At 46.0% G+C, this 19326-nt stretch overlaps 5 protein-coding genes across 7 annotated transcripts; 3 read left to right on the top strand and 2 right to left on the bottom strand.

Annotated features, from left to right (window-relative positions):
- The first annotated feature begins 767 nt into the window (after positions 1 to 767).
- Positions 768 to 5181, top strand: LOC4330582 (ribulose-1,5 bisphosphate carboxylase/oxygenase large subunit N-methyltransferase, chloroplastic). Its single transcript, XM_015769708.3, has 13 exons — positions 768 to 1198; positions 1330 to 1493; positions 1586 to 1669; positions 1752 to 1809; positions 2107 to 2160; positions 2325 to 2396; positions 2562 to 2642; positions 3376 to 3548; positions 3931 to 4033; positions 4163 to 4294; positions 4447 to 4569; positions 4666 to 4819; positions 4899 to 5181. Exons 1-12 carry the CDS (start codon positions 821 to 823, stop codon positions 4750 to 4752), a joined length of 1509 nt encoding a protein of 502 aa, XP_015625194.1. The 5' UTR covers positions 768 to 820; the 3' UTR covers positions 4753 to 4819; positions 4899 to 5181.
- Positions 5182 to 5365: 184 nt separating this feature from the next.
- On the top strand, positions 5366 to 10327 carry LOC4330583 (cellulose synthase-like protein E2). 3 transcript variants are annotated; one of them, NM_001401960.1, is made up of 8 exons: positions 5366 to 5737; positions 5952 to 6273; positions 7988 to 8128; positions 8367 to 8498; positions 8604 to 8816; positions 8916 to 9134; positions 9287 to 9634; positions 9726 to 10323. In NM_001401960.1, exons 1-8 carry the CDS (start codon positions 5424 to 5426, stop codon positions 10272 to 10274), a joined length of 2238 nt encoding a protein of 745 aa, NP_001388889.1. In that variant the 5' UTR covers positions 5366 to 5423; the 3' UTR covers positions 10275 to 10323. The 3 variants fall into 3 exon arrangements, with proteins under 3 accessions (NP_001388889.1, XP_066163148.1, NP_001388890.1); XM_066307051.1 differs by lacking the exons at positions 5366 to 5737; positions 5952 to 6273 and adding an exon at positions 7018 to 7884 and having other exon boundaries at positions 9726 to 10327; NM_001401961.1 differs by lacking the exons at positions 5366 to 5737; positions 5952 to 6273 and adding an exon at positions 7018 to 7873.
- Positions 10328 to 11462: 1135 nt separating this feature from the next.
- On the bottom strand, positions 11463 to 13223 carry LOC9268927 (protein NOI4). The gene is made up of 3 exons (XM_015769359.3): positions 12833 to 13223; positions 11936 to 12157; positions 11463 to 11792 (listed from the first exon to the last, which is right to left on the bottom strand). The coding sequence occupies exons 1-3, from the start codon at positions 12836 to 12838 to the stop codon at positions 11748 to 11750; spliced, it is 273 nt and encodes a 90-aa protein (XP_015624845.1). The 5' UTR covers positions 12839 to 13223; the 3' UTR covers positions 11463 to 11747.
- An 891-nt stretch (positions 13224 to 14114) lies between these two features.
- LOC4330584 (early nodulin-like protein 15) lies at positions 14115 to 15249 on the bottom strand. The gene is made up of 2 exons (XM_015769526.3): positions 14916 to 15249; positions 14115 to 14850 (listed from the first exon to the last, which is right to left on the bottom strand). The coding sequence occupies exons 1-2, from the start codon at positions 15094 to 15096 to the stop codon at positions 14375 to 14377; spliced, it is 657 nt and encodes a 218-aa protein (XP_015625012.1). The 5' UTR covers positions 15097 to 15249; the 3' UTR covers positions 14115 to 14374.
- A 399-nt stretch (positions 15250 to 15648) lies between these two features.
- Positions 15649 to 18206, top strand: LOC4330585 (tRNA (guanine(9)-N1)-methyltransferase). The gene is made up of 3 exons (XM_015767795.3): positions 15649 to 16154; positions 16782 to 17141; positions 17597 to 18206. The coding sequence occupies exons 1-3, from the start codon at positions 15732 to 15734 to the stop codon at positions 18023 to 18025; spliced, it is 1212 nt and encodes a 403-aa protein (XP_015623281.1). The 5' UTR covers positions 15649 to 15731; the 3' UTR covers positions 18026 to 18206.
- The last annotated feature ends 1120 nt before the right edge of the window (positions 18207 to 19326 follow it).

A 19326-nucleotide genomic window follows, 5' to 3' on the forward strand; every position in this document is an offset into this window, starting at 1 on the left:
TCTTGCGAGAGGGGAAAGAGTGATCCCACGTATAGGGTCCCACTTGTCAGTGACGTTTTGCGTTTGAATTCTGTTGCTTTCTTTTTGGCGAGAGCGGGGCCCACAAGAGGAGGGCGATTGATGTCAACTAGGAGCGCGTGTCACACTGTCAGTCCAGTGGGCCACACCTGTCAGTAAGATTCCGTGGACGAATAAGTTCACTTTGACTCCCTTAACTATTGGCCAAATCTAATTCGTATCCTTGAAGAACAATACTGGATATCTCGACCCTCAACTATTAAAATCAGTGTAATTTGACTCCCTCAACGATTTTGGATGGCAGTTTCACTAACGTGGTAACTACGAGACGGTGTTTGACCTGGTCTTTATCCTACATGGCACCGCCGCCGGCTACCGTCGCCGGGAGAGCTTGTAGTAGGGAGAGACGGGGGAGATGTGAAGCTGGCCGAGACTTGGTCAACATAGCGGTGGCATCACGTAGGACGAAGACTAAGTCAACACCACCACGTAGTCGCCACATCAGCGAAACCATCCTCCAAAATCATCGAGGAAGTCAAATGTGCACCGGTTTTAATAGTTGGGGGTCGATATATCGATATTATGGTTTGGGATACGAATCAGATTCCACCACTAGCTATGGGAGTAATATTGAACTTATTTCATTCCGTGTAGTACTACCTCACGGCCTAATAAACAAAAAGGCCCAATAATTGCAGCCAGCCCACAAAAGTGTCGCATAAAAAAGCCAAGCCCGCGACTGGCAAAGCGGATAAGCCCCCCGCGCCCGCACACAACCGCACCGCCATTTCGCGGTTCCGCCATGGCCACCGCCGCGGCGCTCGCGCTCCACACGCAGTTCCGGCCGCCGCGCTCGCCTCGCCGTCTCCGGCAGCATCTAGCCTTACCCTCAGGAGTCCTCATCCGATCCCCCGTCCGCGCCTCGGCTGCGTCGGCGTCGGCGTCGGCGCCGGCGCAGCGGGAGGCCGCCGCCGCGGGAGTCCCGTGGGGCTGCGAGATCGAGTCCCTGGAGAGCGCCGTGTCGCTGGAGAGGTGGCTCACCGATTCGGGGCTCCCCGAGCAGAGGTTGGGGATACAGCGGGTGGACGTCGGTGAGCGCGGCCTCGTCGCGCTGAAGAACATCCGCAAGGGGGAGAAGCTGCTCTTCGTGCCTCCCTCCCTCGTCATTACAGCTGACTCAGTAAGAAAGCCCTAGCCTCCCTCTCACTAGTCACTACCCCCGCTCGTTGATAGCTTTAATGGTGGATTTCAGGTGCTTCATGTGATGAATTTACTGTCAATTTGGTGATTTTTGTTGTGCTTCTTGTATAGGAATGGGGCTGCCCTGAGGTGGGGAATGTGTTGAAGAGAAATTCTGTGCCGGATTGGCCGCTTATTGCTACCTACCTTATAAGCGAAGCTAGTTTAGAGAGTTCGTCGAGGTGGAGCAGCTACATAGCGGCGTTGCCAAGGCAGCCTTACTCTCTGTTGTACTGGTATAGCCTGACGATTATTGTTGATGGGGGAAGTTCGGTGGGGCTTGGAGATTGCATTCTCAATCTTGTACAGCCTTTATTTGTTGTTGCAGGACTAGGCCTGAGCTTGATGCATACTTGGTGGCTTCGCCGATCAGGGAACGCGCAATTCAGAGGATCACTGATGTGGTCGGAACGTATGTTTTTTCTTTCTTTCTGCTGTAGTCCTGATGGTCATTTAGCCTTAATTGTAAAATCTTACTCTGTTGGTTTTGGCAGATACAATGATCTCCGTGACAGAATATTTTCTAAGCATTCAGATTTGTTCCCTGAGGAGGTATGTTTCACAAAAGTTAGTATGTTCTTTGTTGAGACTAATGACACAAGAGGCCTTTCCGACCTAGATTCTACTTTTTAAGTCTCAGCAAGTTAAAATATATAACAAGGCTAAGGATTATATCATTCTTTAGCTTTCAGTACTAACACAAAGATGTGAAAGTGGTCTACATACTACGCACTAAGAAATGTACTGGTTCACTCACATGAGAGATATCACATATTACTTCTAAAATATCATGTGTTTTTAGTGTAACCTGGTTGGTTTATCTAATATAACTTAACTTTACTATTTTAGGTTTACAACTTAGAGACGTTTAGATGGTCCTTCGGCATCCTCTTCTCACGCCTGGTAAGCTAAAGTACTATGAACTTACCAAATGCAGTAAAAACATTTTTTTTACTTCCACCATGTATTCTCCAGTTACCTGTTTTGTTACAAAATTGAAGGCTTTTGCATTGCTTGCTGTTGATGTCATTCTGCTAAACAAGAATGTTCATTGGAATGATTTGCAGGTTCGATTGCCATCAATGGATGGAAGGGTTGCACTAGTTCCTTGGGCAGATATGCTTAACCATAGTCCTGAGGTTCGATTTGTATGTTAGTAACAAAGAATCATTATGAATAGTGCACAGAATTCCTTAAGCACTCTGTCTCCCATAGTTTTCATTACTTGTACAATTTCATAGGTCTTCATGACATTCTTATTGTTAGAGATTACTTCATAAGTTTTTTGCAAAATAAATTTTCAGGTGGAAACATTCTTGGATTATGATAAATCCTCAGGGGGAATAGTTTTCACTACCGATCGTTCATATCAACCAGGTGAGCAGGTAACGCTTTTCATTTATGCTTTAGCCCTATATTGCTGTTTCAAGATTGGGGATTTTTAACTTAACCTTGTGAATATGATAGCAATTTTTTTTACTGTTTCATTCAACTTACTTTACGTCAAAAAAAAATTATTACGTCAAAAAAAATTCAACTTACTAGGATCCTTGTTTTCTACCAATAGATTGGTATCTCTGCCTATTACTACCTCCGGTCACAAATAAGTGTCATTCTAGACAGCAACACAGTCACCATTACAGTTGTTTTATACAAATTACTAGTATAAAACTCATAAAATATATATCAAAGTTATAATATTTGGAAACTATTTTTTGAAGATGAATCTAACCATATCACTTTCAAAAGTTGAATCAAGATATTTAAAGAAATTGATGGTGACGATTAAAGAAATATTTAAAGAGAACATGTTGACTGGACGCATTCCAAAACGTTACTTATTTGTGACCAGAGGGAGTAGTAAGCAAATCATCTTGAATCTTGACACTAGTTTTAGGATGCGTTCCCAAAACATCTGGAGTTCATCCATTTTATAAATTTTGTTTTGTGCAAACATAGCATACTGTACTTAAGTGTGATTCATGGAACATTTGGATCTGTCAGCCATCCTTTTCTTTAAAATGGAGTTAATGAGATTTTTCTGTGGGTTATGTCTAGGTGTAGTTATTTCATGCAGTTAACTCTTAAACTTATCCGTTTCTAAAATATCCTCTTCAGGTGTTTATATCCTATGGCAAGAAATCCAGTGGCGAGCTATTGCTTTCATATGGTTTTGTTCCAAAAGAGGGAACAAACCCAAATGATTCAGTTGAATTGCTGGTGTCTCTTAATAAGTCTGATAAGTGCTACAAAGAGAAGCTACAAGCACTAAAAAGAAATGGATTGTCAGAGTAAGCGATCATATCCTTGCGTGCTAACAACTCATAGTGAGTGAAAGAAAATGTTCTCTTAACTGTCGCGTTGTTGTGCCTTTATATCATCTTGCTAAAATGAACATCCATTAGACCTTAGGCTGGAGTATTTTGTGGCATGTTTGCTCTCTTATCGCCATTTGAACATGCCATCAAGAACGAAGTCTGAAAACAGTATTTAGTTGTGTAACTGGTGTGGTCTGCAGAAGAAAAAAAAATGAGTAAAATTTCATAAATATTAGAATATGCAGTGTTGTTTCAACTCCCCTGCGATTATCTTACAGTGCACATCTCTGTCACTATCAAATCGTACTTTTGCTATCAATATAAGTGGATCTGATCACTGATTCATTACTTACAGGTTTGAAAGTTTCCCTTTACGCGTCACAGGATGGCCAGTTGAGTTGATGGCTTATGCCTTTCTTGTGGTCAGCCCTCCCGAGATGAGCCAACGTTTTGAAGAGGTTTGTCATTTCTGTTTTGCACCGATATTTCGGGATCTTGTTGACTGAGGTAAAACTAGGGGTTTGTTGAAGATAAATTGAGCTTACACTTATTCTATATGAGTGATCTCCCAAAGCTTATCCTTTCAGATGGCTGTCGCTGCATCAAATAAAAGTCCATCCAAGCCTGGACTTAATTATCCTGAACTGGAGGAACAAGCTCTTCAGTTTATCTTGGACTGTTGTGAGTCTAACATAGCAAAATACACAAAGTTCCTAGAGGTGAGATCCTTTCCATGGAAGATCTTGCAGAACTTCTAGTTAATTTATCGTGATATTTAAACAGTACATTATGCAAACTAGTTCTCTGATGATCCTATGGATACTTTTGTGAGTGCTAACAAACTAATGTACGCCAATCAATAATGTTTCAGGGTAGCAGTGGGTCTCTGCAACTTTCAACCAATTCAAAGCAAGCCAACCGGACGTTACTGCTAAAACAACTAGCAAGAGATCTTTGCATTAGTGAACGGAGAATCCTGTATCGTACACAATATGTAAGTCAATAATGCATGCTATATTGTTACTTCTCTGTGTTCATCATGTGGTTATTCTTAACTTCTTACAAGTTACAACCCTCTTTTTTCTTACAGATATTGCGTAGGAGACTGAGGGACATGAGAGGTGGTGAACTTAAAGCTCTGTCATTGTTCAATGGGCTCAGAAAGCTCTTCAAATAAAAGGATGGATTTGTTTTTCAATGTTAGCTGAAGATTTCGAGGACAATGTTTAATCTCTAGTATCTTGGTAATTCTCAATATATCTCATGTTAAGCCACTTTCAGCTGTTGGATACCATATTACTGACTGGGCACTATATTCTGCAGCTTCTTCCTTTCAGGTTGTCTTTGTTGCTGATGAAGCTCAGACTGTTGAAGAAAAGGAAATTGACAAATCAGATTACAATCTCAGCCGACAAGCAACTGATGCTAGAAGACTAGAAGTGGTCACAGCTCAATAGAAGACACTAGTTGTAACTTGCGATTGAACAGTCCATATCTTGGTTTAAATCTACTATAGCACCATGCAACAATGTACCAGTGGAGTCATCTCGTGTATATTTTGTTTCAGGGGTTTCCCCTCGATATCTATAGCATAATATCCCTTCTATTTCTGCTGTTTTCACCCCAACTTCCATGCCTGCAACGTCCATTTCATCATCTTCTCCTGATGAACAGTAATGCTGCTCTACTAGACGTCAAACTTTGCAGCGCAGCCGCGGGTGGGTGCAAGCCTTGGACGTTCGCTTGTGTTGACCATCTACTAGGCTACTCAGTAGTCAGCAGTAGCACTCACCCACTCCTCTGAAGTCCCAGTGCCATCTGCTCCATACTTCGCAGGTAGGAGGGAGCATGGCGGGGAGCGGCGGCGGCGTCGTCTCCGGCGGCCGCCAGCGCGGGCCCCCGCTGTTCGCGACGGAGAAACCGGGGCGGATGGCGATGGCGGCGTACCGGGTGTCCGCGGCCACGGTCTTCGCGGGAGTTCTTCTGATATGGCTGTACAGAGCCACTCACCTGCCTCCCGGTGGCGGCGACGGCGTGCGGCGGTGGGCGTGGCTCGGGATGCTCGCGGCGGAGCTCTGGTTCGGCTTCTACTGGGTCCTGACGCTGTCCGTGCGGTGGTGCCCCGTCTACCGCCGCACCTTCAAAGACCGCCTCGCTCAAAGGTACCTCCCGGCTCTCGATAGTACCAGCAACTGCTATCAAGGTTAATCTGTGTCGCAATTCCTTCTCCTTGCTTGGTTTGTTCTTTCATTGGATATGTACTGATTATCCTTTGCTCAAAAAAGATATGTAGTATTGATTACGTTTGCTCAAAAAGGATATGTAGAATTGTTGTTGAAAGACATGCTATGATGCTAGAATTTTGATTGCAAACAGCTACAGTGAAGACGAGCTTCCCAGTGTGGACATTTTTGTCTGTACAGCGGATCCAACAGCAGAGCCACCGATGCTTGTCATCTCCACTGTTTTGTCTGTCATGGCTTATGACTACCTGCCTGAGAAGCTGAACATCTACTTATCTGATGATGCTGGTTCGGTTTTAACATTCTACGTTCTATGCGAGGCATCCGAGTTTGCAAAGCATTGGATTCCATTTTGCAAGAAGTACAAGGTGGAACCCAGATCACCAGCTGCTTACTTTGCTAAAGTAGCTTCCCCTCCTGATGGGTGTGGACCTAAAGAGTGGTTTACCATGAAGGTAGAGTTGAAACTGTTGTGATGTAATGTAGTTCATCTTCAACTAAATTGCTGTTGTGCACTATTACTTTTTTTTCGCCGGGAAGGCCGAAGGAGGCCATCCAAATATATTAAGAAGGAGTAAAAGTTACAAGAAAAAAAAAACATCACAATGCACCAAGGTGCATGACCTCACAGCACGCACTACCACCCAAGCACAAACCGCTGAGGGTGAAGCCTAGCACCAAATGACCCCCGCTAAGAATGGCCGAACGCCGCTAGGCCTACGGCAACACCACAGAGACAAGACTCCGAAAACGAAGCCACCACGGTGGTCACGACATCCAGGATGCCGCCATCGCCCATCTAAAAAAGATGTGGTTTTCACCCAGAGAAGCTTATCGAGAAAGGAAGAGGGTAACCCTTGACAACGCCCCAAGGAGGTTACGACGCCCGAAGACATAGCCGCTGCCGGCCCAGTGAATTACCGGACTAGGCTTTTGCCTGGGACCCTACAACCTTGACTGTAGATCGCCGTCCACCAACTCAGAACCACTACACAGACAAATGGCAACACGTAGCTTCCACCACACCGCACTGACGCCCCTCCATCGACCGACTTCATCGAACCACACCGCACTGACGCCCCTCCGTCAGCCGACATCAACCACCGCCCCTGAGAGCTGGCCCAGGACCCCTCCGTTCCACCACCCGCCGGCCTCCTCGCCAGCTTTGGACAAAAGGAGAACCGGGACTGGATGGCATTGCTTTGGCAGCCTGAGTTTCCCCCGCTTGACGAGCTGCCGCCTCAATCCAACATAGAAACTCCCCACAGAGAAGGGGAGGAGCTCCAGGAAGGGCGAGGGTGCCGACCGGCAACGGAGAAGACGACCCACCGCCGCCAGCTCCCTTTACACTGCCATCTGGGCTTGCGCCGACGCCAGAGACGCTTCTGCTGCTCCGGCTCCGGCGCAACCCACCGGCGCCCCCGTCGCCCGGCCGCCGCACCCCATCTGGCCGCGCCGCATAGCCCACCCGGCTGAGGAGGGCACCGCGGCGTCACCCTGGCTGCCCGGCTGCCGAGGCCTGCCTGCGCCATGGGGGCTCGCCGCCGCACTGCCGAGCCGCGCGAGCCCGGGCTGCCCGGACCGGCCGCGCGCCGAGCTGCCGCCGCCGCTCCCAGCCGCCGCCGCCTCTAGGCAGCCGCCATCCCAGCCGTCGAGCCACCGCCACCGCGCCCAGGCTGCCGCACCGGGCCAGCCGCGCCGTCCCTGCCGCCGCTGCCGCCGCCCCCCCAGCCACCTCGCGCCGCCGTTGTGCCAGATCCAGGCGTGGGGTGGTCGGATCCGGCCTTGGAGGCGCCGGATCTGCTGCCTCCCCACACCGCGCCGCCATCGCCACCTCCGGCCGCGGTGGAGGGTCTTCGCCGGCGTCGTCGTCCCGTCCACGTCACGCCGGGGGGAGTCGCCGGGAGGAAGAACCTCGCCGCCGCCTTCCCTGCTCGCTGCCGGCTTTGCCGCCGGCGAGCTCCGGCGGCGGCGAGGCGGTGGGGAGGGAGTGGAGGCGTGGGCGGCTAGGGTTTTTTCGCCCCCTGAGCCACCCGCGCGAGAGCGACGCGAGAGGTTGTTTTCAGGTTATCAATTTAGTCTGTGCACTATTACTGGCTTCCATTTGGTGCACTACTAGTGATTTACATGTCTACTTATTACCTTTACTTTCTTTTTTCTGTGTTTCAGGAACTGTACAAAGACATGACAGATCGTGTGAACTCAGTAGTAAATTCAGGTAGGATCCCCGAGGTTCCACGATGCCATTCCAGAGGCTTCTCACAGTGGAATGAGAATTTCACTTCTAGTGATCACCCTTCTATAGTTCAGGTAAAAGTTATGTGGTGATGACCAGGTTAACAGATGAAGAACATTTAATTGAATTCAAAATTCAGAATAATGAGATGATTAGAAAATTTTAAAACAAAGCTGGTGTGTTGGCTCTAATCATAATTGCTAACATATAAGAATGTACATGCACAAGAAACTTTAATGGGATATGAAATTTGTTTTTCTTGTCTGCAACATATTTGTGGATTCTGCTGATCAAAGTGTTCTCCATGGCTAGATTTTAATCGATAGTAACAAACAAAAGGCAGTTGATATTGATGGAAATGCATTGCCAACACTTGTATATATGGCACGTGAGAAGAAACCCCAGAAACAGCATCACTTCAAAGCTGGATCTTTGAATGCTTTGGTGGGTCTTTTAGCCACTCTATGGTCCATGATTTTCTACCGCAACAATTTAGAGTCAACCTTATCGTGTTTCTAGAATTCCTTAAATTATGGTCAATATTTGCAGATAAGGGTATCATCAGTGATAAGCAACAGTCCAATCATCATGAATGTTGATTGTGATATGTACTCAAACAATTCAGAGTCCATCAGAGACGCATTGTGTTTTTTCCTAGATGAAGAGCAAGGCCAAGATATTGGTTTTGTACAGTATCCTCAGAATTTTGAAAATGTGGTGCACAATGACATCTATGGCCACCCAATCAATGTTGTCAACGAGGTCAGTAGTAAGATAGCATAGCATCTCCTGAAATTTCAGTGGACATACTTACACAATTGGACCTAACTTTGTTTGTGATTTCATTCCGTTGATCACCAGTTGGATCATCCTTGCTTGGATGGTTGGGGTGGAATGTGTTACTATGGCACTGGATGCTTCCATCGGAGAGAGGCCCTATGTGGACGAATCTATAGTCAAGAATATAAGGAAGATTGGACTAGGGTAGCAGGGAGAACAGAAGATGCTAATGAGTTGGAAGAAATGGGCAGGTCACTTGTGACTTGCACATATGAGCATAACACCATCTGGGGAATTGAGGTATGTTAGTCTCTTACTTCATACCCTGAACATGTAAACTGTTGGATTTTATCCTCTATAGCCATCAACCAGCAATGGGCATTCGCATAGTTACAGAACTTTGTTCATTTTGTACTGATTACAGCTACTGACTTCAAGTTGCTGAATTGCAGAAGGGGGTTAGGTATGGGTGCCCACTGGAGGATGTAACTACAGGATTACAAATCCAATGCCGTGGATGGAGATCAGTGTACTACAACCCCAAAAGAAAGGGATTCTTAGGCATGACACCCACCTCACTAGGCCAGATCCTGGTCCTGTACAAGAGATGGACAGAAGGGTTCCTCCAAATATCCCTCTCACGGTACAGCCCCTTCTTATTAGGTCATGGGAAGATCAAGCTGGGTCTTCAAATGGGCTACTCTGTCTGCGGCTTCTGGGCCGTGAACAGCTTCCCCACCTTGTACTATGTCACAATTCCTTCTCTTTGCTTCCTCAATGGCATCTCCCTCTTTCCTGAGGTAAGTTTCCATATGCTTTAACGTTTGTTCAGACATTTGTACGCACTTGGCTTAAAGTTTAACACAAGATTTACATCTGCAATTAACTCAGAAAACTAGCCCCTGGTTCATACCCTTTGCGTACGTTATGGTGGCCGCATACTCCTGCAGCTTAGCAGAGTCACTGCAATGTGGTGACAGTGCAGTGGAGTGGTGGAATGCACAGAGGATGTGGCTCATTAGAAGGATCACCTCATACCTCCTGGCAACCATCGACACATTCCGCAGAATATTGGGCATCTCTGAGTCTGGATTCAACCTGACAGTGAAGGTCACTGACTTGCAGGCCTTGGAGAGGTACAAGAAGGGGATGATGGAATTCGGATCCTTCTCGGCGATGTTTGTAATCCTTACGACAGTTGCGCTGCTCAACCTGGCATGCATGGTGTTAGGAATTAGTAGAGTTTTGTTACAAGAAGGCCCAGGGGGTTTGGAAACTTTGTTTCTCCAGGCTGTTCTGTGTGTACTGATAGTAGCCATCAATTCTCCGGTTTATGAGGCGCTCTTCCTCCGCAGGGACAAGGGCAGCTTGCCAGCTTCTGTCGCTCGAGTTTCCATTTGCTTTGTGTTGCCACTCTGTATACTCTCAATATGTAAATGATATTACGTACAGTATGTACAATGCTATATATCAGGAAGAAATTAAACTTAAAAGAGCTTCAATACTGTGGAGGGGTGGCACATAGATGTTCTCTTCTGAGGTTACATTCTGAAAACTGTGCAGACCGGGAAAATATGTATCCATGTGTAATGAAAACCTGAAAATTACCTAGGATACACAAATAGAAATCTAAGATTTATTCACATCACCCGAGTAATTCACCACGAGTAAATTTTTTATTGCCGGGATGACATGGATAAATCTTAGACGTGTATTTGTGTATTTTAGGTAGGAGTAAAATGCACCGCTAGTACCTCAACTTGTGAAATGGGTGCAATTTAGTCACCCATCTTGTAAAATACTCAAACAAGTTACTCATCTTGTTTTAGGATGCAAATCATACAAAACATGTGTTGTGTGGGATGTTCGCAATGAAGTTATGTGCTATGTTAATTTGTTTTGTAAACATGGTCACACGATCCATAAATAAGCCAACGTACAATACTACCAGTATTAAAATCCAATTAAAGATGAATTTTTTATTGATTGTCAAGCATAATATGGCCATGTTCATTGAAAGCGGGAGTATTAGTATATACATGAAAAATATGAGTGCTAATTTGTAATTGTAATGCTTGCCCTACCCACATGGCTTAAAAAAAAGAATGACACGTGGGTCAGGATGGCATATCTCAAATTTTGCGAAATTATAATGGCATGGTTCCAATTTTTCCTAAAAAAAATGTAAGATGTGAGGTCAATACAACCTCCAATTGTTTTTTTAAAACTAATACGACCTCCAATCTAAAAACAAATAATCCATGTGACAATATATTCGGTAAAATTTGCACCATCGAAGTAAGATGAGTGACTTATTTGAGCAATTTGTAAGATTGAGTGACTAAACTGCACCCACCTCACAAGTTGTGATACCACCTATACATTTTACTCTTTAGGTAGTTTCTAGGTTCTCCCTACATTTTTTTCCCATGCAGGTTCCAACAAAAGTGGGTACCAATGTATAACCTTACTGAAGTTACAGCAGGATCAGAAGTCTGAATTGGGCACTGGGCAGTACAGTTTCAGAATTACTAGTTGACAGTTGATGAAGTTGAGGAAGGATCACACTGCAGAACCATAAGAAAAAGGACAAGAGCGAATGGATAATTACAATCAAACGTCAACGAGTACACACAAAATCATGACGTTTTTAATCATCATATACCCATAAATTTCTCATGTAACAGTCATACACTCGTACATGGTTGGCCCGGCGGAAAACAAATCATACATGGCGCTGTTGTCACTGACAGACAGGCTTGAGGAGCTCAAGACCAGCCTCCTCACAACAACAGAGCAACCATCACAGAATAACACCGGGCCATTTTCAACTGGGTGTGTATAATCATTACTATATGCATTAACAAGGCGGCAGTAGCAGCATCATGTTATATTTGGTATTCCTTTGCTTCCTCAAGGTTGGGTGGGGCTGGGCGACACACAGCAAAACCACTTCTTCTGCAAAAACAGATCAATAAACAATAGTAACTTACATGTAACAAGCCAAAGATCTGATGATGATCTCTTTTTTTTTTCATTTTCATTGAGATCAATAATGTGATGCTAAGGAAGGAAATGGAAGAAAGGAAGTATATATATACTGATGCGGAGTTTGTCCTGCGGTGGTAGGGGTTGATCTTCTCTGTTGCCTTATTGTTATTGGAGTCTTTCATGTCAGAGTTTGACCTGGTGCTGGCGTCCACGTTGACGGGGCCCTTCTTCTCATCCCTGGCTTTGCTGAAGATCACCGTGAAACCGTCGGCAGAGGCCGGGTTGTTGACGTCCCATGCGCCGAACTTTGGAATGGTGCGGCCAGTCTCGTCCTTGATGAGAAAAAAAAAAACCAACCCATGTATATGACAAGATCAGTGTGATTATGCATGATACGAGTAAGCTAGCGTGCTATTGCAGATTGCTTCTGTATCACGCATATCAATTGGGCTATTTAGAAGACAAATCGGAATGGTCAAGTTTGAAAAATGAAGAGTTGAAGACAATACAAATTAAGGGTCACAATAGCGTGAGGGCATATTGTACCGTTTGCCCTGTTTCGTCCCGATTAGAGAACAGAGGGAAAAAGTCCCAATCTACGTTTCTATAGATTTAGTTTCATTCTTGTAATCAATCTCTCTAGGTTGCTCCTGTCGATCCAATTTGCGAGAAGTTCCTCGTCACACATCCAATAAAAAGACATGGATATTAGGAGAGGACTTAATATCAAATAATTAGGAGGGCTGAGGCTTCGAACCCAGATCGTCTATCACCACCTTGTATAGCTAATCGGAAAACCCCTGAACGTTTCTCCACACATCCAATTGCCATCAGGTACTCAATTGATTCAAAGGAATAAACGGTATAATGCAAAGATATACCAAATGGCAGCATCGATCGATCAATCAATGCATATGGTCAAGAAAGAAAGAACCGAGAATCCAAATCAAATTGCACGTACGTAGATGCAACGCCTCTAACAAACCCTGCAGAGGACGAGCACTCACCGACATGGATCACGGCTTCCTTCAACCGGAGGCGCAGAAAAATTTTGCCCTTTCTTTGATCGTCCGTGCAGAAAATTATTTTGGGGGCAAAATTTCTTCCCCGGCCGGGGGGAGAGAAGAGAGGGGGGGGGGGGGGGGGGGAACAGGAAGAGGAGCAGAGGAATCGGAATGCTTTTCATGGGGCGCTGCATGGAGGCGCCTACTTATGCCCTGTTTCTTGTGGCATGCTTTGCATGCGACGCTGCCTAAAATCGTTTCGTTTTCAAACGATTACTTCGCCTGTTTTGAGTTTTTTTCGGTTGATTTTCCCAGGTTCTGGACGACCTGGAAACTAGAGGCGGACAACCAACCGGTGGCCCGGCGGCCGCAGGCGTGGGCGTGGGCATGGGCGCGGGCGTGGCAGCGTACGTGGTCGCGGGGGATGTGGACGAGACGGGAGCCGAGCGCGCGGCGCGAGCGGTGGAACCGGGCGTGCGAGGCGCAACAGAACGCGGACGTGGAGCTCCCGTTTCGCCGGTGGAATCGCGCGCGCGGAACTGAACTGTTCCGGACTTTTCTTTCGCCTGTTCAAAGTGAGATCGACTGGGCCGTTTAACATGAATGTATTTTCTACACATGTACATGTAATTTAAGTAGTTATATAAAAATTTTATAAAATTTGATAAGATAAACTATGATAATATAAGACACTATTACAAACATGCAAATCTAAAATTAATCTACATGTGAAGAAACAATAAATAACAATTTTTATCTGCGTCATACATATAAGATTTATTATTTTTGTTTCTCTACATTGAATCTTTGGACACATGCATGAAGCGTTAAATATAGATTAAAAGAAAAACTAATTGCACGGTTAGGAAGGAAATCACGAATCTTTTGAGCCTAATAAGTGCTACAGTAACCCACATATGCTAATGCCGGATTAATTAGACTTAAAAATTCGTCTCACGGTTTCCAAGCGAGTTATGAAATTAGTTTTTTCATTTGTGTTCGAAAACCCCTTCCGACATCCGGTCAAACATCTGATTTGATACCCAAAATTTTTTTATTTCGCGAACTAAATAGGCCCATAGTCATATATGTTTGTGTATAAATTTGTATCATCAATTGTACTGAATTTTTTTTAAAATTTTTTTGTTGTATGTAAATGATAGGTGCCATGACACTTAAGTAGAAAATTATTATCCGCCGTTAAACATAGGGAGCTGCACAGTTCAACTTCCATGGCAAATCAAACAATCACTCCAGTGGATCTGAGGGCATTGCCAAGTCGATCTTCACAATAAAACTGGTGGGATTTTATTGAGGGAATGGGTTTACGTACATAAGGCCATAAGGGTTTAATTAAGTACCCTAGACAAAACATTGGAACACCCTAATTAACAAAAATGGACTCGATCCTGTCATCTACCGCGAGATGACATGACACGTTCTTCTTCTTCTTCTTCTTGGATCTCAGAATTATAGCATTAATTCCTATCAAAACCGACGATACTACCGACCGACAGAGAGCTAATTAAACCTCTCCAAATAACCTCAAACCAAGATGAACACGGAGACGACACACACGACGAGAAGCGCTGCTGCCATGGAGAAGCCCGTGAGCGCGCGGCCAGATGCACCGCTCGGCGCCTGTGCCGGCCCAGGGCTGGGACTCGGGCTGGTTCTGGCGCTCGGGCGCGAAGCGGACGGCGATGTCGGGGTGAACGCGGCGGTGACGGCGGCCGGCCTGGGAGCGCCGATGGGTGGACGACGCAGCGTCAGCGCCGCCCTCGTTGGCCCCGGCGCCGGCGCCTGCGCCGGCCCCGGAGCGGCGGGCCTGACGCGCAGCCTCATCCGCAGGCCGCGCTCGCAGCGCTCCTGCACGCCGCTGATGAAGAAGACGAGCCCCGGGCGGTCGAGCAGGTACTTGGTGTCGCCGTCCGTGAACCGGATCACCGGGCTCAGCGAGCTGCAGTTCCTGTAGCCCTCGTGGTTCACCACCACCACCGATTCGTTCACGTACTTGAACTCTGCAAAATGATGCGAACTGTGATAATGATCGCCGTTCGCAGATCGGCGATGATCTTGTACTTACCCACGACGTCGCCTACGCGGAAGCGATTCTTTAGACCCCAATGGTTGTACGACTCTGAGCCTGTGGGCGGCACTGCCCACCCCCTCGCATCGCCGACGGTGTACAAAGCCGCCGACGACGACGACACCGAGGCGGCGAGGAGAACGAAGGCTACAGCGGCGAAGATTGCAAGGCTAGCCATTGTCGAAGAATGTTGCTGCTAGCCTCTCTCGTCTCGATCTGTGCAAGTCTAGGGTTTTGTGTTGTTGCGAGCGTGAGCCGTGGCGGTGTCTCTGGCCGGGGGAGTTTATATAGAGGTTTTCTTCACGAAAGCGAGTGGCGCCGGCGGAAGTGGTGGTAGTGGACTGCGTACGCGCCGGGCGGTTGGGTTTGGAGAAGAGACGTTGCTTCACTGAGAGCCGTTGATCTCTTACTGGCTTCCGTATGGACAGCCGTGATTGGCGATTGACTTGGTAAGAGATGCCACACCATGCAGATCGTTGGGGGGAGTCTAACCGCTCTGAAGCTACCGAACGGATCAACCGGTCAATGGCTCGAAGGAACAGCAGTACAGCACACACATTTCGCTTATGGGCTCCAAGATGGGCTTCATCTACATGGCTATTTGGGCCGTGGCAAATAAGATTCGCGTAGCCCATAGGTTTGCATCCTGGATTGAGGCGGAATTTTGATGTACGCTAACTTCACTAGGAGGCGTACTTTTGTAATACGTTTGAGGTTATTTCGGTAATTCGGTCACGTGGTGCCGAGAAACCAAAAACCCCTCTCCAAACCGAGCCACTGCTCCGGCGGCGGCGGCGGCGGCGGCGAGTTGAGATGGCTGACGACGCGGCGAGTGAGCAAGCCACGGACGTGGCCGCGGCCGGGGCCGCGGATGAAGGGCAGCCTCCGGCGATGTCGAAAAGCGCGAGGAAGAAGCTGCTGAAGCAGGAGAGGCAGGCGGCGCAGAAGGCGGCACGGAAGGCGGCGGAGAAGGAGCGCCGGCGCGCCGACATAGAGAGGCGAAGGCGCGAGTGGGAGGAGGCGCTGGCCGCGGCGCCCTCGGAGGAGGCCCGCGCCGAGATGGTGGAGGCGCGGCGGCAGACGCGGCGCGAGCGGGTGGGGCGGCGCGCGGAGGAGCGCGGCGCACGCGCCGAGCGGCTCCGCCGCGCGGCCGAGGGCGCCGGGCAGAAGGTGGTGCTGGACCTCGAGTTCGGAGATCTCATGCGGCCCAACGAGATTCACAGCCTCACGCAGCAGGTGGATTTGCTTTGCCCTTCTCGCTTTTGTACATTTTGGGCTGAAACTAAACTTCATGCTTGAAATAATGCTAATATGCGAATCATGTGTGTATTGATATATATGATATCCGAAGGACATTCCAGTAACTTGATTACTTGTGAAATGTATATGGCAGATCACATATTTGTATTGGCATGGCTTGTTAAAGGTGCCAAAAAAATATCCTGATTCTTTTTTTCCAAAAAAATAAATAAATCTTTATACTTTTATTACTTGTCCATAATTTCTACTGGATGTTAGCAGTTTCACGTATGAATCTTTTATTCATGTGTCAACTGGATGTTAAGTGTAGACCTGTAAGAGAAACCAGTTATATGAATCTTGCATATATGATTTTTCTATTTCGACAACCTGGTGGCTTGTGCTATCTGGTTTTAATCATATATATCAATATGTGCTAATGCTATAGCATTGATCTCTTATTCTATCTGAAGTATGTTCTGATATTGACAAAAGTTAATATCAAAATGTCTTTATGTACCAAAATGCCTTCTACCTAGAAATTTCTAAAAAAAAAAAGCATTCTACCTTCATTAATGTCTAGTTCGAGCAAAATTGTTACCCTTGTACTAATGCAAGTTACAGATCATGTACTGTTATGCAGTTAATGGGAGGTCTACGAACCCTGCTCATCTATGGTTGACAGGTTGCAATGGAGAAATGGCAACCCATCTTCAAAGGATTCCTGGGTATGATAAGTGGATGATTGAAAAGGAGGCCAAGTCTTATCTTGAAGCATTTGAAGATCGTAAAGAAAACCTTGTGTACCTTACAGCCGATGCTGAAACTGTGCTTGATGATCTAGACATGTCAAAAATATACATCATCGGTGGCCTAGTGGACCGGAACAGATGGAAAGGTATTACACTGAAAAAGGCGGTTGATCAGGGGATTCAATGTGCCAAGCTCCCTATTGGAAATTATTTAAAGATGTCAAGTTCTCAGGTGATCATATGGATATGTTTTTCCCAGTACAGAATGTTGGCTTGCCTGATTTCTTTCAATCAAATGGTGTTTTGTGTTTCATCCATACTTCCAATAAGGGTTCAAAATAATCCAGTATGCCTACATGTTGTGACATCTTCTATCAGATAATACAGTGATATGTTATATTATCTCTCCGCATGTTAAATGATCCTGAAAATTCTTTTAGAAAAAGAAACGTTTTTTTTAAGATCTTCTCCAAAGGCTTCAAACGTGTTAGTGCAGTAGTAAGAGTTTTATGTGTTTTGATTGGCTCTTATTATTAATATTATGGCAATCATTTATCATGGATCAGTCTAAATAGAGGGTTATTTAGAACAACCCTAGTTTATAAAAATGGCCCGGAATTTGGATGTTGGAGAATTTGTGCTAAAGACTTGAAGATTGCTGACTCTCCTTTTATGTAATTTATGCAGGTTCTGACAGTTAACCAAGTGTTCGAGATAATGCTAAAGTTTGTGGAAACAAGGGACTGGAAGACTTCGTTCTTTCATGTGATCCCACAGAGGAAAAGAGGAGAAGCTGAAGCTGGAAATGATGGGGTCGATATAAGCATGAACAATGTTGATGCCGCCGAAGGGGCTGAGAATCAAGGTGACCTTACCAAGGTTTTTGATGAGGATGTAGATGATGACGATGTTGTTGATGAAGAACTACAAGAGGAAGACACCGATATGGCTAAGAAAAAGCAGTGTATTAGACATGAAAATGGTGAGGCAGAGGATGCCTCCACCAGGCCAGCTGAGGATCACTCTCCCGGTGCAGCAGCAGAGACGACGACACCCACCGGAGGCGCTCTCCCCCAGGCTGAGCAGAGTAAAGAAAGCAATGGTGCCGATGACTGAAGAAGACTGGACTGCAGGTGTATGATCACTGTTCTGTAGAACTGCTTTTCTTTAACCCGGGGTTTTAACTCGGGCGTACATTGTTTGGAGCGCTCTCTTTTCGTGTATCTCAGTCGTGTTTGACAGCCTACTCTTGTCATTGATGACTATAACAAGGTAGCCCTGAACCCGTTGCAATGCCTGCAAGCGTTTGGCCAGTGATGTTTACCAATATTTTAAATAGCGGGCTAAGACATTTAGCGGTTAGCTTCTCAAACAGTTATAGTAGGCTAAATAGAGCTATAGCGGCTAAATTGTACATGAGATCAAATAGCTAGAATCTTTTTCAAACAACTATAGCGGGAGATAGCGCCAGCTATAGCGAGAGATTTAAAACTATGTTTACCCAAGGGAATCCAAAACATCAAATGTGAACAGAGTGCTTTCTTCTCATCCGTAAATTCAGAAACACACATCACATCCCTCGAGTAGTTTTTGAGTTTAGGAACCTGTATGATAGCTGCAATTCAGTGTTCACTGGGAAAGTTGTCATGCATGTCATCACTAGAACCTAGAAGAGGGTACAGCCACAAGGATACTACGGTTGGTACAAATTGTTGACGGGCCCGAAAGCGGCAGCGCACAGCTAAATTCGTTCTAAAGCATGCGTGCGCACGTTGGAGCCAGGAATCGTGGTACGTACCACTAGCAGCGCGCGCGTGCCCCTGGAAGCAGCTAGTAAACAGTCGGTGGTAAAATGGGGAGGAGTACACTGCTCTCCCGCATGGCGAATGCAGGGCGCTGCACACCTGCATGCATGGCTACAGCGCCGCACAGGGGGGGGACGCAGATGTTTCGTCACGCACGCATGGCATCATTCAGCGCCGTTGCGGGTGCAGTGCAGGTGCAGCAGCCACAAGAAAGAAAGAGAATAATAAGAGCAAGTTTAATATTATAGTCCACTGCTCTACAATGTAAGGTCATTCTCAACCCAATGACTAATATGGTGTCTATAGAATTAAATAAGCTGTCACTTAGAATAAAAAATAATATGACAAGTGAATAAATGAGGAAAGAGAAGGAAACCATGTCTTGCATGAGACATGGTTTCTACACATCATCCAAGATATCATGTGAGATAAGTAGCATTAAAGTCAAGTATGGAATAGTGGTGTTTGCATTGAAATAGTAGTGTATAATACTAGTTTCTTGATGATGTGGAGTTTATGAAAACTATGTCTAGTGTTTTGAGTTGGGAATAGCCCATTCATGCAATAATTGTTTATTATACTATTAATAACTCATCTGTCATACACATATTA

The sequence above is a fragment of the Oryza sativa genome, chromosome 2 (genome assembly GCF_034140825.1).
Source record: "Oryza sativa Japonica Group chromosome 2, ASM3414082v1".
Taxonomy (NCBI): domain Eukaryota; kingdom Viridiplantae; phylum Streptophyta; class Magnoliopsida; order Poales; family Poaceae; genus Oryza; species Oryza sativa.

What these genes read in the sequence shown, in the direction of transcription:
- LOC4330582 (XM_015769708.3), top strand. Translation starts at nt 821, where the DNA reads ATGGCCACCGCCGCGGCGCTCGCGCTCCACACGCAGTTCCGGCCGCCG. An exon ending in AAAAGAAATGGATTGTCAGA is followed by an intron (nt 3,549 to 3,930) that starts GTAAGCGATCAT and finishes CATTACTTACAG; the next exon opens with GTTTGAAAGTTTCCCTTTAC. An exon ending in TGAGCCAACGTTTTGAAGAG is followed by an intron (nt 4,034 to 4,162) that starts GTTTGTCATTTC and finishes TTATCCTTTCAG; the next exon opens with ATGGCTGTCGCTGCATCAAA.
- LOC4330585 (XM_015767795.3), top strand. Translation starts at nt 15,732, where the DNA reads ATGGCTGACGACGCGGCGAGTGAGCAAGCCACGGACGTGGCCGCGGCC. An exon ending in TTCACAGCCTCACGCAGCAG is followed by an intron (nt 16,155 to 16,781) that starts GTGGATTTGCTT and finishes TGCAAGTTACAG; the next exon opens with ATCATGTACTGTTATGCAGT. An exon ending in TAAAGATGTCAAGTTCTCAG is followed by an intron (nt 17,142 to 17,596) that starts GTGATCATATGG and finishes TAATTTATGCAG; the next exon opens with GTTCTGACAGTTAACCAAGT.
- LOC4330584 (XM_015769526.3), bottom strand. Translation starts at nt 15,096, where the DNA reads ATGGCTAGCCTTGCAATCTTCGCCGCTGTAGCCTTCGTTCTCCTCGCC. An exon ending in CCGCGTAGGCGACGTCGTGG is followed by an intron (nt 14,851 to 14,915) that starts GTAAGTACAAGA and finishes ATCATTTTGCAG; the next exon opens with AGTTCAAGTACGTGAACGAA.
- LOC9268927 (XM_015769359.3), bottom strand. An exon ending in GCAGGACAAACTCCGCATCA is followed by an intron (nt 11,793 to 11,935) that starts GTATATATATAC and finishes CTGTTTTTGCAG; the next exon opens with AAGAAGTGGTTTTGCTGTGT.
- LOC4330583 (NM_001401960.1), top strand. Translation starts at nt 5,424, where the DNA reads ATGGCGGGGAGCGGCGGCGGCGTCGTCTCCGGCGGCCGCCAGCGCGGG. An exon ending in CTGGATCTTTGAATGCTTTG is followed by an intron (nt 8,499 to 8,603) that starts GTGGGTCTTTTA and finishes CAATATTTGCAG; the next exon opens with ATAAGGGTATCATCAGTGAT. An exon ending in GCATCTCCCTCTTTCCTGAG is followed by an intron (nt 9,635 to 9,725) that starts GTAAGTTTCCAT and finishes CAATTAACTCAG; the next exon opens with AAAACTAGCCCCTGGTTCAT.